General features: G+C 42.6%; 2 protein-coding genes across 2 annotated transcripts; both read right to left on the reverse strand.

The window, feature by feature from the left end:
• Window positions 1-201: 201 nt before the first annotated feature.
• On the reverse strand, window positions 202-4795 carry zbtb8a (zinc finger and BTB domain containing 8A). The gene is made up of 4 exons (XM_023994708.2): window positions 4310-4795; window positions 1733-2592; window positions 1469-1638; window positions 202-1358 (listed from the first exon to the last, which is right to left on the reverse strand). The coding sequence occupies exons 1-4, from the start codon at window positions 4363-4365 to the stop codon at window positions 1038-1040; spliced, it is 1407 nt and encodes a 468-aa protein (XP_023850476.1). The 5' UTR covers window positions 4366-4795; the 3' UTR covers window positions 202-1037.
• A 104-nt stretch (window positions 4796-4899) lies between these two features.
• On the reverse strand, window positions 4900-10557 carry gale (UDP-galactose-4-epimerase). The gene is made up of 11 exons (XM_023994709.2): window positions 10393-10557; window positions 8779-8912; window positions 8484-8599; window positions 8178-8291; window positions 7696-7872; window positions 7432-7545; window positions 6442-6508; window positions 6187-6272; window positions 5971-6048; window positions 5638-5752; window positions 4900-5280 (listed from the first exon to the last, which is right to left on the reverse strand). Exons 2-11 carry the CDS (start codon window positions 8897-8899, stop codon window positions 5213-5215), a joined length of 1056 nt encoding a protein of 351 aa, XP_023850477.1. The 5' UTR covers window positions 8900-8912; window positions 10393-10557; the 3' UTR covers window positions 4900-5212.
• Between the last annotated feature and the right edge of the window lie 6159 nt (window positions 10558-16716).

Genomic DNA, 16716 nt, shown 5'->3' on the forward strand with positions numbered 1-16716 from the left:
CAGCCCAGATATAGCCTACATTTGCACCAGGTGTAAAGTTGACTTGAAACACCTCAAAATGTTTTGAAAATGATATTGGAAAGCGAAGTTACATCATGAACGTGACTGACTGTAGTGTCTTTAACTTTAATGTTTTATTCTATCTCATAACCTTTATTTTGACTTTGGTTCAAATGGTTTACAACATTATAAACCATTTGTGAGCAAAGAACAGCCGCAATATGGCCCTAGACCCCACCATAGATAATCAAACTTAACTTGAAAGACATTTCCTGATGAATCAATAAAACAAAGTCAACTTGGAATTCTTATAAAAATATACATTTTATGTGTGTAAAATAAGTAGAAAAGATAATAAATAAACATGAATGATACATCAATAATAATCATGGTCAAAATAATGTGTAGTAATTAATTTGTAAATAAAAACAAACAATTAATAGTAAACAATTAACAGAGTAAAACATTCTCTACACAAAAACGTGCAAACACTGTCCACAGTAGTTGACTTAACATGAAAGGCATTGGCAAACATATATAAACACCATTGACTTCCCTTTGACGTCCCTTAAAATCCTCACTAACATCAAAGTTGTGAAGAGTATTTGGCTGGAAATAAGTGTTAATATTCTTGATGCAAAGAAAGACGAAAGCTGACAAACAAAATGGTAACATTATACATTGTACATTGAATATCAAACACTTTTTCTTTTCATATTAAACTGAAAATACAAGCTTGAAAACGTCTCGTTAAGAATAAAAGCAGTCTATTATATTACAAATTCTAATATTTACAGTTATAAACAATTATTATTCAACATAACTTTCTCCAATGAATAGTCATTAAAAATGAAAAATGTGGATGCTTATATATAATCACTGACAATAAACGTTGAGAAATATCACAGACACTTATACACAAAAGTGCCCAGTCAAGCAAACACACACACACACACACACACACACACACACACACACACACACACACACACACACACACACACACACACACACACACACACACACACGGCACATTTTCACTGAAGCTCCTCATCGCTGTCTTCCACTTCCTGTATGATAAGGTCAGCTCCTGAGTCTTCTGCCAGGTCGTCATCATCGGTTACCAGCCAACTCCTCTGTGTGTCTCCATCCTCCTCCTCCCCGTCCACCCCCAGCAGCAGGGTAGGCTCCTCGCTAGCCCCCTCCAGGCCATCGATAGGCAGATCCTCACAGCCCGTCTCCTGGATACACTCAGTACACATTCGGTAGCGCCGCAAGCCCTCACACACTACCCGCCCACTCTGCTCTGTCACCTGACGCTTACACTTCCTGCACACCAGCTTCCTGGCCTGATGGATCTGTAGAGCATCAATCAGGGAAACAAATTGAGAAATTATACAGGAAAAACACTAATAGAATGTCTACACATGTAAATCTGCCCACCATGTTTTAGCCCTAGATGACCTACCGTCTCGAAGTGGCTGCGAAGGTGCTCCAGGCGGGTGAAGCGTTTGTTGCAGGCCTGGCAGGGATACGGCCGCTCGCCCGTGTGACAGCGCAGGTGCCTCTTCAGGTCTGCCTTCCTCTTGACCGTGTGAGTGCAGAACGGGCACTTGAAGCGCATGGAGGGGTTAGGGTCTAAAGTGAGATTAGGGGGACATTAATTARAACCTGTGTTAACCCTAAGAACCTAATAATTAATAAGGGTCAATAATAATATCACCGCACTCACCTTTGTTAAAGAGTCCCACAACACCCACAATGGTAGGTAGAGTGGCATACAGTTCATCTGCCTTCTGTGCCGTTTGTGACCGGGCCTCTTGTATGGCCAGGGCCTCATCTGTTGAGGAGCGCATGCAGTAGGGTTTCCTCTTGCCAGCCCCTTTCCGTCTGCGCTCCGCACGAGGCCGGGCAAACTGGGGCTCCTCTGCATCCGGCAACACCTCCACCTCAGGGCTGTGCTGCTGGCTGGGCGGAGGCGAGCTGAGATCCTGCTTTAGGACTGCAGCATCCAGGTCCAACTCCTTCACCAGGTACCTGGAGGACTGGGGCCTGGAGCTGTCGTGGGTCCAGAGGGCAGAGGGAGGGCTGATGGAGGTGGCTGCTTGGTGGTCTATGGCGTTGTCCTCCCTACCCCCCTGAGGATAGCTGTTCTCAGACAAGCTGAGGTAGCGGACATCATCCTCTTTGGCACTGATCTCCAGGGAGGACTTGATGAAGTCCTTGCAGTAGCTGATGACGTTGTTCATCTGCAGGTAGCTGGCAGCGGACATCACCTCGATCACATTGTGGCTGGAGAGGTCCAGCTGTCCAGAGTAGATGAAGTCCAGGATGACGGTGAACGTGTCGGGGCTAAAGACCTCGAAGGAGGTGCTGACCGGCTCTGCGTTGTCATCGGCCCCATGGGAAAGCAGCATACGGAAGTAGCCGCTGCTGCCGAAAAGGACATTGCGGTGGGCCTTGAAAAGCTGGCCCTCCACCAGAACGTTGCAGTCACAGAACAGCTCCTGACGCCTCTGATTATCCAACTGCTTCAGCAGATAGCTCTGGTGATCGGCTGTGATGTCCGTATGGTACCACCGCTGGGCCTGTCTGCAACACACAACAGACATATGTGACAGGTGAATATAATGTCACACAAAAATTATAATAAGAGGAAAATTGTTGAGACTGATCACATGATCTGGATTGTAAAATCATTCAACATGCAAATATGAATTCACACCACCAAGATAAACTGAAATAAAAGTGAATTCAATTAATTATTTATGAAAACAATTATACACCCCAAAATGTGCAATTTTCATCCTCTTGTGTAACCATCACTGACTGCCTTTTGATTTCTAGGTGGAGCCAATCCAACTCAGTGATTTATATAAACACTAGATGACTAGTGGGGCGCTGTGTTGAAGCCACTGTGCCTCTATCTTGGCACTCCCCCACGTTGTAAAAAATATTTGAAAGCTATAATAATTACTTTATTAATGTCCACATTCATTTTTGCAACATAAATTTTAATCCATACTTTTAAACTCTATTATGTGAGCTAAACATACAAATAAAATAACTGTAAACGATATTATAAAAAATTAATTTAAGTATTATATATTTTTTTGATTACTAATGTTACTGTCCCCACCACAGCAAAAAAAAGATGGACAAAAGTACATGTATTTAAGTCTTTGAAACATTTAATTGAAATACTGCAGTATTCCATTCATTCCTATGGAGGACTAGGCCTACTAGGGAGTGCCAATATGGCCGACTCATGGCTTCAAAGCCTCTCAATGGCCAATACATACATTTACAATCCAGGGTTTATATACGTCATTGATCCAACTCTTCCGAGAGTCAGCCTACTAGTCCCCAACCTGCACCGTGAGTGGTTGCCTCAGCCGTCAATCAAGCGCTTTATTATCTGAGGGGCTACACCCGACTCACTGACACCATCGGGTAACGAAACCCTGCAACCATCCCACAGGAGAATATAAACCCTCACCAGAAAACCCTTCACAAATAGAAAATGACAGTAATGAGAGATTATGAATGTGTGCTGCTCTCATACACAGAGGGTATATTTGCTTTGTGGATTTATTGGAGGTTTTGGTTATTTAAAACCATGTCAAAATTTTCTCGTTTAGCCATGTATTTATCCCTAATTACTTATATCTAATTAGCTGATAACGATTTWAAAAAATATCAGCATTTCGTAATAAATAAATGGAATACACGAAGAGCTGCATGCAGCACTGCGCCCACTTAACGCCCGGTTGGAGTGGATACCCTATAAATCAAAACAACGAACTAATTCCCCCCAATATATATAAATCAATATACCATTTAATTCAAAAGCATTTACGCATCCATATCTTAAAATTACTGTGAACAATAATAGGCTACTACAGCGCATCGAAATAAAATCGGGTAGCTTCAGTGCCTGTGCGCGAGCGCAGGAGAGACGCCCACTTACAGCTCCCGCACAATGGAATTACAGTAAAACAGAGATATTATGGTAGACTTCATTCGATCAAGCACAAACAAATACGAATCATAGTTATATCCCAGGTGCCAACGGACCGCATCACCTTCACACCCGATTTTGGATCCATTGATCACCCCTTTCATGCCCAAACTCCAGACCTCAGTAGGCTGCGAGCAGCGAGGAGAATTTCCGTGCTGCGGAACCTAGTGCATTTTCCTCAGGCGAGCGATGTCCGCAGGACCCGCTTACGCCCTATAGGCTAGACTGCTTACCCGCGCTCCCTGCTTCTGCCAATGCTCTACCCACGACAAAGGTATCGATACTCACAGGTGATTTGGTTCGCCCGTTGCCCGATATGCCCCCATCTCTGTCACCATTGCCATTTTTTTTATTTTTAGTTGGCAATTTTACTCCTTCTTTTACTGGTTCGGGGTACACATTCGCTCCACTTCCTGCTCAGCCCTAAAGACCGAAACCCGTTTATAGACCGAGAAAAAACGGCAGTGCTGACGTGGGTGTTTAACTGAGCGCCCGAGGGCCAAGGAGCCACTTAAAGTACAAGTGCCCCTTTTAGAGACTATACTCGCCTTTTTCGGCCTTGAAATGGGAAAGTATTGAAATAGTAACATTCCTAAAATACCTGATCCTCCTCGTTTTTGTTTAAAACACAATTTGAACAGATTATTTGTTTCAAAAACATAGCCAATCCCATAGCCGCAGGAAGTATGGTGCTGTAGCGCCCCCTGATAAATCGAAATTTAAAACAAATAATCAATAAAAATAACAGAAATAAATATTGTTCAACAAAAATGTTGAACCTGGCCTTTATTACTCCTGTATTAGCAAGAAAATACTCTTCAAATAATCCCCCCCAACAAACCAACTCTTACCAGGGTCATCAATGAGGTCAATGAAATCAACACAATTTCTTTATTTCCCCATTTTATGGCTATAGACTCAACTATTAAATAATTACAGAACATATCTATGACAATAGTATAAATGACAAGACAAACAGAGATAAGACATGGCATTTTTTTATCTAAGCATTAGAGAATCATCTTAGTGAAAGTAGCTGTAAGGAATCAACAACATAATATTAAATCATTATGAAATATAAATCATTCATTTTGTCTTGAGGTCTCTTCATGTGTGAATGTGATAGAAAAAATGTGCTTTGGCCCAGTAATTTAGGAGGAAGTGAAGAAGGTACTCAATGAGATGAACATCTCATGAAGACGGGCCGTTATTGGTGAATCCAGTTGGGTTTTTGGACTGCCAGCGCCACAGGTCCTTACCTTGGAAGACATTACCAGAGGCATGACATTATTACAGTTTAGTCATTTAGCAGAAGATAATTTATCTTATCCAGAGTAACTTACAGGAGCAATTAGGGTTAAGTGCCTTGCTCAAGGGCACATTGACAGTTTTTCACCTAGTCGGCTCGGAGATTAGAACCAGCAACTTTTCGGTTACTGGCCCAACGCTCTAAACAGCTAGGCTACCTGACGCCCCGTATTATTATTATACATTATGCTCTATGGAATCAGGATTGTGCTGAGGACTGGGGCTGTCATGTTGTGTTGACAAATGATGTATCAAGTCAGATTAACAGTTACAGTAAGTGGTAGGTAGTTCAATAAAGGTTTACTTACACATTCTCTCCAGGTTGAAGTCAGCTTTCCAGCCCAGCTCTTTCTCAGCCAGAYAGGGGTCAGCATAGCAGGACGCTACATCTCCTCCTCGTCGGGGGGAAATCAGGTACATGATCTGTGGCAAAGACAATCACAACAGTACAACCACCCCCACATGAAACTGTTTGGTCTGAAATTAGCGGTCAGATAGGTATCGCTTGAAGTAGCTGCTTTCTACACATGAAGACCTAAAAAGGATTCCATTCCCAGTAATTAAGAAGTAATAAATATAAAATACAGGAATACTGATGGATGAAGGCTCTGAAGTTTTTAAAAGAGGGTTAAGTCACTCACCTTTATCCCTGAGGCCTTCTCCATAGCCTTTACCATCTGGAGCACAGAGTAACCTGTTCCTGTTCCTAAGTTATACACCTAGAAGGAGATAAGGGGAAAATGTCACGTTTCTATAAGACAATGGATGAGAAAAGAGCAATTGTGAATGAATGAGGAAAGACAGGACACATGAAACATGTAACAGTGGGGTCAGGTAAGCCAGCCTATATACTGTACTTTGCATCCACAATTGTCCTTCAGTTTCTTGAGAGCAGCTATGTGTCCTTTGGCCAAATCCACAACATGGATGTAATCTCGCACCCCTAAAGAGAAGAAGGATTATTCACAATTGGATGCATTTCTGTAAAATAAATATGATTTGACATTTACCATCAGACAAGGTTATGACTGATTGATTTAAAACAGCATTGAATAGAATTCAATGTCAATCAAACCTCTTTTTACTTTAAGCATAAAGTCAGTCATCATTACCTGTTCCATCAATAGTGTCGTAGTCATTCCCAAACACATTGAGGTGTTTTCTTCTCCCAATGGCAACCTGGGTTAGAGAAGAGAGAGCCACAGCACCTAAAGTTAAGTCAATTATACTCAACAAAAATATAAAAATGCAACATGCAACAATTTCAAAGATTTTACCGAGTTACAGTTCATAAGGAAATCAGTCAATTTAATTAAATTCATTAGCCCCTAATCTATGGATTTCACATGACTGGGAATACAGATATGCATCTGTTGGTCACCGATACCTTAAAAGAAATGGGCCTCACAATGGGCCTCAGGATCTCGTCATGGTATCTCTGTGCATTCAAATTGCCATTGATAAAATGCACTGTGTTTGTTGTCCGTAGCTTATGCCTGCCCATACCATAACCCCCGATACCATGGGGCACTCTGTTCACAACCTTGACATCAGCAAACCACTCGCAAAACACGACGCCATACACGTGGTCTGCGGTTGCGAGGCTGGTTGGATGTACTGCCAAATTCTCTAAAACGAGGTTGGAGGCGGCATATGGTAGAGAAATGAACATTCAATTATCTGGCAACAGCTCTGGTGGACATTGCTGAAGTCAGCATGACAATTGCATGCTCCCTCAACTTGAGACATCTGTGGCATTGCGTACACATGTGTAATGATCATGCTGTTTAATCAGCTTCTTGATATGCCACACCTGTCAGGTGGATTGATTATCTTGGCAAAGGAGAAATGCTCATTAACAGGGATGTAAACGAATTTGTGCACAACATTTGAGAGAAATAAGCTTTTTGTGCATATGGAACATTTCTGGGTTCTTTTATTTCAGCTCATGAAACATGGGGCCAACACTTTACATGTTGCGTTTATATTTTTTGTTCAGAGTACAAAACTACATCCCGGTGAAAAGAACAGAAATTAGAAAAGCAATAGTTGGAAGTGGGATACCACATAATTCATGGTGGATAAACATTATTTGTGGTTACCTGGGCGACATAGGGCAGCAGGTTGTTGGGGATGCCCTGAGGGTCTTCTCCGATGAGCCCAGAGGAGTGAGCCCCAATAGGGTTGAAATACCGCAGCAGCACCGCGTTCCAGTCCTGGGAATACATTAAGTAGTATGGGCATTATTATCATTATACACATTGTTATACAAACTGTTATTCATGACATCTATCATGCATGGGATGTATGTGACAGATGGTCAGGGTGTGTGTTGAAGAATAGAGAGCCTGGGGTAGGTACAGTACCTTCTCTGCCTTACACTGGTCCATAATCATCTCCTCTATGAAGTACTTGGTCTTGCCRTAGGGGTTGGTGCACCCCCCAACAGGGTGCTGTTCATCTATGGGAAGCCGCTGGGGGTCTCCATACACTGTGGCTGAGCTGCTGAAGACCAGATTGCGCACGCCATGAGTCTGCATCACCTGGGAGACATGCAGATGCACACACGACACACACACACGGACAGCAGCCGTTGAGACAGCAATCTAAAGCACACACGCTTCAGCATACAGACTAACATCCCGAGGTTGGTTGAGATTATTGCAAGCAACATGTAAACATTAGTAGCTGGTCATAAAGTAAGACACAAGAACAGTGCTACAAAGTTATAAAATCAATACACACCGGCACCCATGCACTTAGGTAGCAGTTCTCGGAAAGCAGCCATTACAGAATAGGTCACATTAAATGATGCAAGGCAAGCTGAGATTGAGGTGTTCTAACTTACCTCAAGCAAGTTCATGGTTGCAGTGAGGTTAACCTGATAGTACCTCAATGGCTGATCAACTGACTCACCCACCGCTTTCAGACCAGCAAAATGCATTACAGCACTGAATGAATGCTGTTAAGAGATTAAGACAGAGACAAACAAATAAACACTTAATAAAGACAAAGGTGAGTGATGTCTTGAGCAAAACTCATCATAGGACCAGGAGCTGTCACGGACCACATGACCTGAAGAGTAAAACTCTGGTGCCTAGTTAAAGCAAATGCATTGGAACACTGTTCAGCAGGGATGAGTGTAGTTTCTAACCTGTTTGAAAAGCTTCTCCAAGCCTGGGCGGTCCAGCAGGTCCAGCTCATGGAACTCAATGCTGGTGTTCAGGATCTTCTCTATCCTCCGCAGGCTCTCAGGGACATCTCCTTCTCCTCCATAAAACATCAGAATGTGGAACAATGATCAACACACATGCATGTGCACACACACACAGAAACACACCTTTACTCTAACTGTTCTCACCCAAAACAAACAGTAACTGTCAAACAGATAACGTGCGTTACATCACTTTCACTCTCAAAGTTACGCCGGGCAAACTAAGGACACTTACCTCGGACAGCATTGCTGAAGTTATCTATGACCACAGGGCAGAATCCTGCGTCAATCAGTTCCACCACACAGTGGCTGCCGATGTAGCCTCCTCCCCCAGTCACCAGGACCTTCTGTGCCATCCTGAATGCCTGCCTTACAAAGACAGAACACATCACACAACAGCAACACACATGACAACAACATTAGTGGACACAGCAACATACTAGAGACGTGCTCAGATCTACCTTATTGAATTCCTAAGGAAAAACAAATGCGGAGGAGCATGTTTTATGATGAACAACTCATGGTGTGATTATAGGAATGAACAAACCCTTAAGAGTTTATGTTCCCTGCTTATCTTGTGTCATTTCTCCCGGTGTACATATGTATAGATTGCATTTGATTAATGCTACAGTGCTATTTGGTTTCCTAAATCAGATTTGACCCACCATTCTTAATTTCTTGTATTTTTTCCCATACATTTGAATTGTTTGACATTTTAATGCATTGTTAGGAGCTACACTGAACAAAAATATAAACCCAACGTAAAGTGTTGGTATTACAGACAGAGGAGTATTTCTGTCTGTAACAAAGCCCTTTCATGGGAAAAACTCATGATTGGCTGGGCCTGGCTCCCCAGTGGGTTGGCCTGGCTGCCAAGTGCTGGGCCTATGCCCTTCAAGGCCCACCTATGGCGGAACCCCTGCCCAGTCATGGGAAATCCATAGAGTCGGGTCTAATTTATTTATTTAAATTGACTGATTTCCTTATATGAACTGTAACTCAAGATCTTTGAAATTGTTGCATGTTGCGTTTATATTTTTGTTTGTGCTGTAACACAAACTGTGTACACAACCAATAAACTTTGATTTGATCTAACTTTCATTAGACTGTAATAGTATTTCAGGAACAGCCCAGGTTACCTTTTGTCTAAGAGAGCAACCCATAAAACCTGGAGGGCTTGTCAAGCTAGGATTTTTTAAAGAGGTATGCGGTTTGACTATTCAATTTCAGTCCCCCACCCCACCCAGTCCCACGTCACCAGTCAGTGCACCTGTTTGACCAGGATATAGAGGATGAAAAGATAACATTGGTGCAGTAAAGAGAGGCTGTGTTCGAGAGGATAAAAAACGTAATGTATCATGGGTAAATTGTGACTGACTGACCAATCTACAAACCTATTTATAACTTTACATCATAAATAACTACTCATTATTATTTGTAGATCCGTCAGTCACAATTTACCCATGAGACATTACGGTTTAGATCCTCTTGAACACTGCCAGTGTCCCTAATATCAGATTACACTGTAGTTGCATTGAACATTATCTGCAATATGACTGATTCCTGGCCTTTTTTTTGTGCATTTCCTGACATCAAGGAGACACATCAGCATAATCAGTCAGTTATAAAATGTCATTGGACTGCTATGTTATGCTTGACTCTCTCAATCCTGTCTGTAATAAGTCATCAGCCATTAAAGTCTTAAGTCCATTATACAGCTTATAGCGGCAGTAAACAAGTAAACATTCATTCAACTCTTCTGATTTTAGTTATTGCTAAGCTGTCATCACTGGATAAATTCTAACACTGTCATTCACCCAGAAAATCCTTCATGAATGAAAATACTTACTTGTAAGTCCTTTACACCAAATGAATTGTATTCGCGGGAAGGAAGACGTCCGAAGAATATAGGAGTGTGTAAAGGACTGCTTAGACAGAATTAAGCTATCACCTGAAACAAGGGACGTCTCTCCCTGTCCTGTTTGGACATATTTCTTGCTTCCTGTTCAGAGAGCTACGTGGAGCTGTGTTAAGTCAAAACAAACAGATACTACATCCGGTAGCGTATGTCTGTTTTTTTTCTCAAAATAAAAGCCATGTTTTCTGTAATGAATAATATTCACTTTTTTGTGCCTCCTCCTGACTATTTAAGCAGATATTCCTGCAGTAGAGCTTTCTCTTCGTGGAGACTTAAGATGTTATAATTCTATTATCAGAAATTATAATATTTGACTTACAGAAATACTGTCTATTTTCTATTTATCAGAGAGGACTTTTATTTTTGTAAAGTCACCCGGTTCAGTTAGAAAATCTACGGACCACTTGCGCTAACTTCCTGGCACTGATACGCGAATGGCATCAAACAAGGAAGCCTCACATGCTCTGACGTCAGAAATCACTCGATGGAAACCACGCCTTTGACAATTAGACAGTACAGTGACTGTGGTGGCAGAGAGCTTGGGGCACTACTGGCCAGTGGCCAGATGTACCTATCTATGCCCACATTTAAGGCATGGAAACTTCAGAAAAAAAGTTAAACAATTCAACCCTTCCTCTCTCTCTCTCTCTCTCTCTCTCTCTCTCTCTCTCTCAATTTCAATTTAAGGGGCTTTATTGGCATTGCCAAAGCAAGTGAAGTAGAGAATAAACAGAAGTGAAATAAACAATACAAAATGAACTGTAAACATCACACTCATAAAGTTCCAACAGAATAAAGACATTTCAAATGTCATATTATGTTGATATACAGTGTTGTAACGATATGCAAATAGTTAAAGTTCAAAATGGAAAATAAATACAAATAAATATGGGTTGTTCTTCACTTGTTGCCGTTTTCTTGTGGCATCAGGTCACAAATCTTGCTGCTGTGATTGCACACTGTGGTATTTCACCCAATAGATATGGGAGTTTACAGGTTCATCTCTCTGTACGTGATGGCTTTGTTATTGAAGGTTTGGGAATCGCTTAGTTTTAGGTGGTTGTAGTGTTCAACAGCTCTTTACTGGATTTTTATAACTAGCGGGTATCAGCCTTAATCTGCTCTGCATGCATTATGTGGTGTTCTACGTTGTACACTGAGGATATTTTTTCAGAATTCTCAATTTGGTGTTTGTCCCATTTAGTGAATTCTTGTTTGGTGAGCGGACCCCAGACCTCACAACCGTAAAGACCATAGGTTCTACAACTGATTCAAGTATTCCAAGCCAGATCCTAATTGGTATGTCAAATTTGATGTTCCATTTGATGGCATCAAAGACCCTTCTTGCCTTTGTCGACAGATCTCTAGTCTCTCTCTCTATTTTTCTCACACACACATGCATGCACGCACCACACACACACACACACACACACACACACACACACACACACACACACACACACACACACACACACACACACACACACACACACACACACACACACACACACACACACACCACACACACACACACACACACAATACATTTATAAGCTGTTGATGCTCTCCCCAATGGGTACACACTGATAGAATCAATGTTGTTTCCACGTAATTTCCATGAAATTACATTGAACCAATGTGGAATAGACATTAAATTGACATCTGTGCCCAGTGGGTCTTCGCTAATGAAACACGAACCCTCAAGGCAGAACAATGCCTCTTTGTTTGTAGGCCTAAAACAATTTCTTTAACAAATAAGAATAAAAAACATGTTTCAAAATTGCACAGTACAACTGATATTAAATAACACTCTTTCCCGTCTATTCCCAAAATGCAGACAGATTCACTGACGAACACGAAGTGTTGCCAGACCCAGCAATGTCCCACTGCCCCACTAGAGAGTGTGGCTCTGAGACAAGGGGAGAGAGAGGGATGATACAACCGAAAGGATTTCATCATAAAATCTAGATGTCATATTATTGTACATGTGTGTTTCAGTGTGTCATCTGTAAGGTCCTTATGGTCTGTGCAGTTGACAGATATAAAGGAGTGGAGGCATCCCCACATGAATGCCTATATGAAATAAAACATTGAGTGGCATTCTTTTATATGTTGTGCCATTTTTGAAACCCTTGCGGCAGTCCTGCCTTGCCAAGGAACACTGGCACATGAAGCAAGGCAGACACTGTGACAGAGGCAGACACTGTGATGGAGGCAGACACTGTGATGGAGGCAGACACTGTGACGGAGGCAGACACTGTGACGGAGGAGAGAAGAGGGAGAAAAGAAGAGATGAGTATTTGGGGGGTACAATTTCCTCACACCTCAATTGCTTTCTCTAAACCTGGGGAAATGTAACGGCTTTCTTCTGTGGACGAAGGATCGGACCAAAGCGCAGTGTGGTTAGTGTTCATCATGTTTAATTAAAGCCAATAAACGTGAACACTACAAAATACAAAACTTGAAAAAAAACGAAACAGTTCTGTCTGGTGCAGACACACGAAGACATGAAGACAACCACCCACAAAACCCAACACAAAACAGGCTACCTAAATATGGTTCCCAATCAGAGACAATGACTAACACCTGCCTCTGATTGAGAACGATATCAGGCCAAACATAGAAACGGGAAAACTAGACACACAACATAGAATGCCCACTCAGCTCACGTCCTGACCAACACTAAAACAAAGAAAACACAAAAGAACTATGGTCAGAACGTGACAGGAAACATGAACTGAGGGGAAATATATGAGAAAGGTAAACAAAATACTTTTGGAACAAGCACAGATAAACAGAAATAAAAATCCAACAATCCAGGAGGCCCAAACAAAGCGTGGCACTAAATACAAAAGGGAACATTATTATTCAGCTCAGAGAAGAGCAACACATGTTTTTATTTATTTAACTAGGCAAGTCAGTTAAGAACAAATTCTTATTTACAATGACGGCCTACCTGGGAACAGTGGGTTAACTGCCTTGTTCAGAGGCAGAACGACAGATTTGTACCTTGTCAGCTCAGGCATTCGATCCAGCAACCTTTCAGTTACTGGCCCAACACTCTAACCACTAGGCTACCTGCCGTCCCATGAACCACATGCTTTCACAGATTAACAGCCGGATCAACTTTCACGAGCTTTGGACTGAGTCAGGGGATTTGACTCTACAGAAACAACCCTTCTGCCGTTTGGTGCTGGATATACTTTGGTGTCTCCTCTCTCTGTAAGTTTCTAATAAGAAATTGCTCTGTCTGTGTTTGACTCAGGGAGCATTTGTGTGTGTGTGTGTTTGCTGTGGGATGCAGGTGCTATGGCTTGGGCTGGGGTGTGCTTGTGTGTGTCTGTGTGAGTGTGTGTGTGTTAGTCTGATCCTTGGGGTGCCCCTCCAGCACCTTAGCTGGCTGCGTCTAGAGGAGAACCAGGAGAGGACGGCGGGGGAGGGGCCATGGGAGGGGAGAACCTGAGGCACATGGTTCTGTGTGTGGCTCTGATGGATGTACCTACCCCAACCTGTGTCAGCTGAGAGAGGCAGCCAGCCGGAAAGGGACCACTCTGAGGCTCACTGGACAGGGACCATGCTACTCTGGTGACTATAATCAATTCTTATTATAGCATCAGTCAGGTAGAAGCTATTGGACCATGAATACAGTAGAGAGATTGTTGCTTTTACATGGTTTATAGGTTTATAACTTAGTGCTTAACTATAGATTATATTTTTTAAATTCACTACATTATTACATTTCTGAAAAGCCATGTGGATATTTGTGTCAAAACAGACAGAATGTAAGCTTACTGTCACGCCCTGACCTTAGAGAGCCTTTTTTATGTCTCTTTTTGGTTTGGTCAGGGTGTGATTTGGGTGGGCATTCTATGTTCTTTATTTCTAGGTTTTGGTTTTCTATGTTTTGGCCGGGTATGGTTCTCAATCAGGGACAGCTGTCTATCGTTGTCTCTGATTGGGAATCATACTTACGCAGGCTGTTTTGCCACTTTAGGTTGTGAGGTGTTGTTTTTGTTAGCTCTGATGAGCCTTCAAGACGTTACGTTCGTTGTTCGGTATTCGTTTTTTTTWAAATAAAGAAGCATGAACACGTACCACGCTGCACCTTGGTCTTCTTCCGACGAGCGTTACACTCGCACAGCCCCTCGCATCTCCAGAGCCCCCAGAGACCTGTCCAACTACACTGGGAACGACATCGCGTTAGAGCCCCAGAGACCTGTCCAACACATCTGGGAAACATGTATCATCGCGTTAGAGCCCTCGGAGACTGTCCAATCTACACTGGGAACGACATTTGGTTAGAGCCCCCAGAATGACTGTTCCAACTAATCTGGGAACGACATATTTGCGTTAGTAGCCACCCAGAGACTGTCCCAAACTACAACTGTGGAACGACATTTGCGTTAGAGCCCCCAGAGACCTGTCCAACTACACTGGGAACGACATTGCGTTAGAGCCCCCAGAGACCTGTCCAACTACACTGGGAACGACATCGTGTTAGAGCCTCCAGAGACCTGTCCAACTACACTGGGAACGACATTGTGTTAGAAGCCCCCAGAGACCTGTCCAACTACACTGGGAACGACATCTTGTTAGAGCCCCCAGAGACCTGTCCAACTACACTTGGGAACAATATTGTGTTAGAGCCCCCAGAGACCTGTCCAACTACACTTGGGAACAACATCTTGTTAGAGGCCCCAGAGACCTGTCCAACTACACTTGGGAACGACATTGTGTTTGGCTGTAAGGGTTCTGCATTACAGCCAGGAGTGTTAGAGCCCTCAGAGATCTGTCTTCCCATTACCGCCTCCATTCTACCAACCTTTATTGACACTCTCATCTCTGAAGGGACCAACCGGAACTAAGAGATTTGGAAAAGCGTTCCAGGTGAATCTGGTTGAGAGAATGCCAAGAGTGTGCAAAGCTGTCATCAGGGCAAACGGTGGCTATTTGAAGAATCTCAAATATAAAATATATTTTGATTTGTTTTACACTTTTTTGGTTACTACATGATTCCATGTGTGTTATTTCATAGTTTCGATGTCTTCACTATTATTCTACAATGTAGAAAATAGTAAAAATAAAGAAAAACCTTTGAATGAGTAGGTGTTCTAAAACTTTTGACCGGTAGTGTACACAGTCTCTACTGGCTGCAGATACAGAATCTTCACCCTCAGACGCAGGGATCTACTTCTGCATCTCCCCATGCACTGTGGGAGACATCTGCGTCCACCCGTCTCAACACGCTCAGACAGTGTGAGTCAGAGCTGCAGATATTAACCATAAGGGACTCAATATGTAAGAAATTATGTTTTTCCAGTCAAACACTGACCTTTGACATTTTTTGATATGTCTCTCCATCAGACCTGAGGGTTCTGAAGGCCGTCTGGACGAAGAGGAGGATGAGGGTATTACTATGATGATACTGTGGAAGGCAGCGATGACAGGCGGCCAGAATCTGGAGACTACCTGGTGAGCTGTGGGTCTATACAACAACAACAGTGTTTAACTTACAGAAAAATGTAACAAACTGACCAAAGGGGAAGTGTTAGGAGGAGCACGTAGTCTAGAGCATGACATTTCTTAACAAAATGTTATCATACTTAGTAGAATACCACATATCAATAGACTAGTTTGTATTTTATGGCACAAAGAGAATAAAACACTGTTGTTAACGTTTTGTATGTTTTTATGTCATTATTTGCAACATGCCGTTGAATTGCAACATTTTCAATTTGCTTGCACTCTGCATGTTGTTCAAATCACAGCAGTAGAGGGTGCAATACCCACTGAGAGTGTGTAAATACTTGCATGGTCCAAAAGAAATCACTGGTCCCTTCCCATACAGAGAGAATAAGAGAGCGAGAGAGAGAGTCTTTCTGAAAGACTGAAAAAGGTGACCATCCAGAGGGACTGTGTGTGTGTGTGTGTGTGTGTGTGTGTGTGTGTGTGTGTGTGTGTGTGTGTGGTGTGTGTGTGTGTGTGTGTGTGTGTGTGTGTGTGTGTGTGTGTGTGTGTGTGTGTGTGGTGTGGTGTGTGTGTGGTCTCTCTGCCCGAGTGCTTGTTTAATCCTCTCCTCTCTTCAGCTCATCCACTGGTCCCTGCTGGATATAGAGGCTCAATATGAATGGCAGCCTGCATTAGCACTGAGAACCTTTCACAGCAGTCTGTGTTAGTCAATGCTGATTAGAGATTAGAAACCTGTGGGGAGGCACAGTCTATCCAATCTTAATCTCTCTCTTTCCCTCCATCTCT

Source organism: Salvelinus sp. IW2-2015, linkage group LG9 (genome assembly GCF_002910315.2).
Source record: "Salvelinus sp. IW2-2015 linkage group LG9, ASM291031v2, whole genome shotgun sequence".
NCBI classification, from domain to species: domain Eukaryota; kingdom Metazoa; phylum Chordata; class Actinopteri; order Salmoniformes; family Salmonidae; genus Salvelinus; species Salvelinus sp. IW2-2015.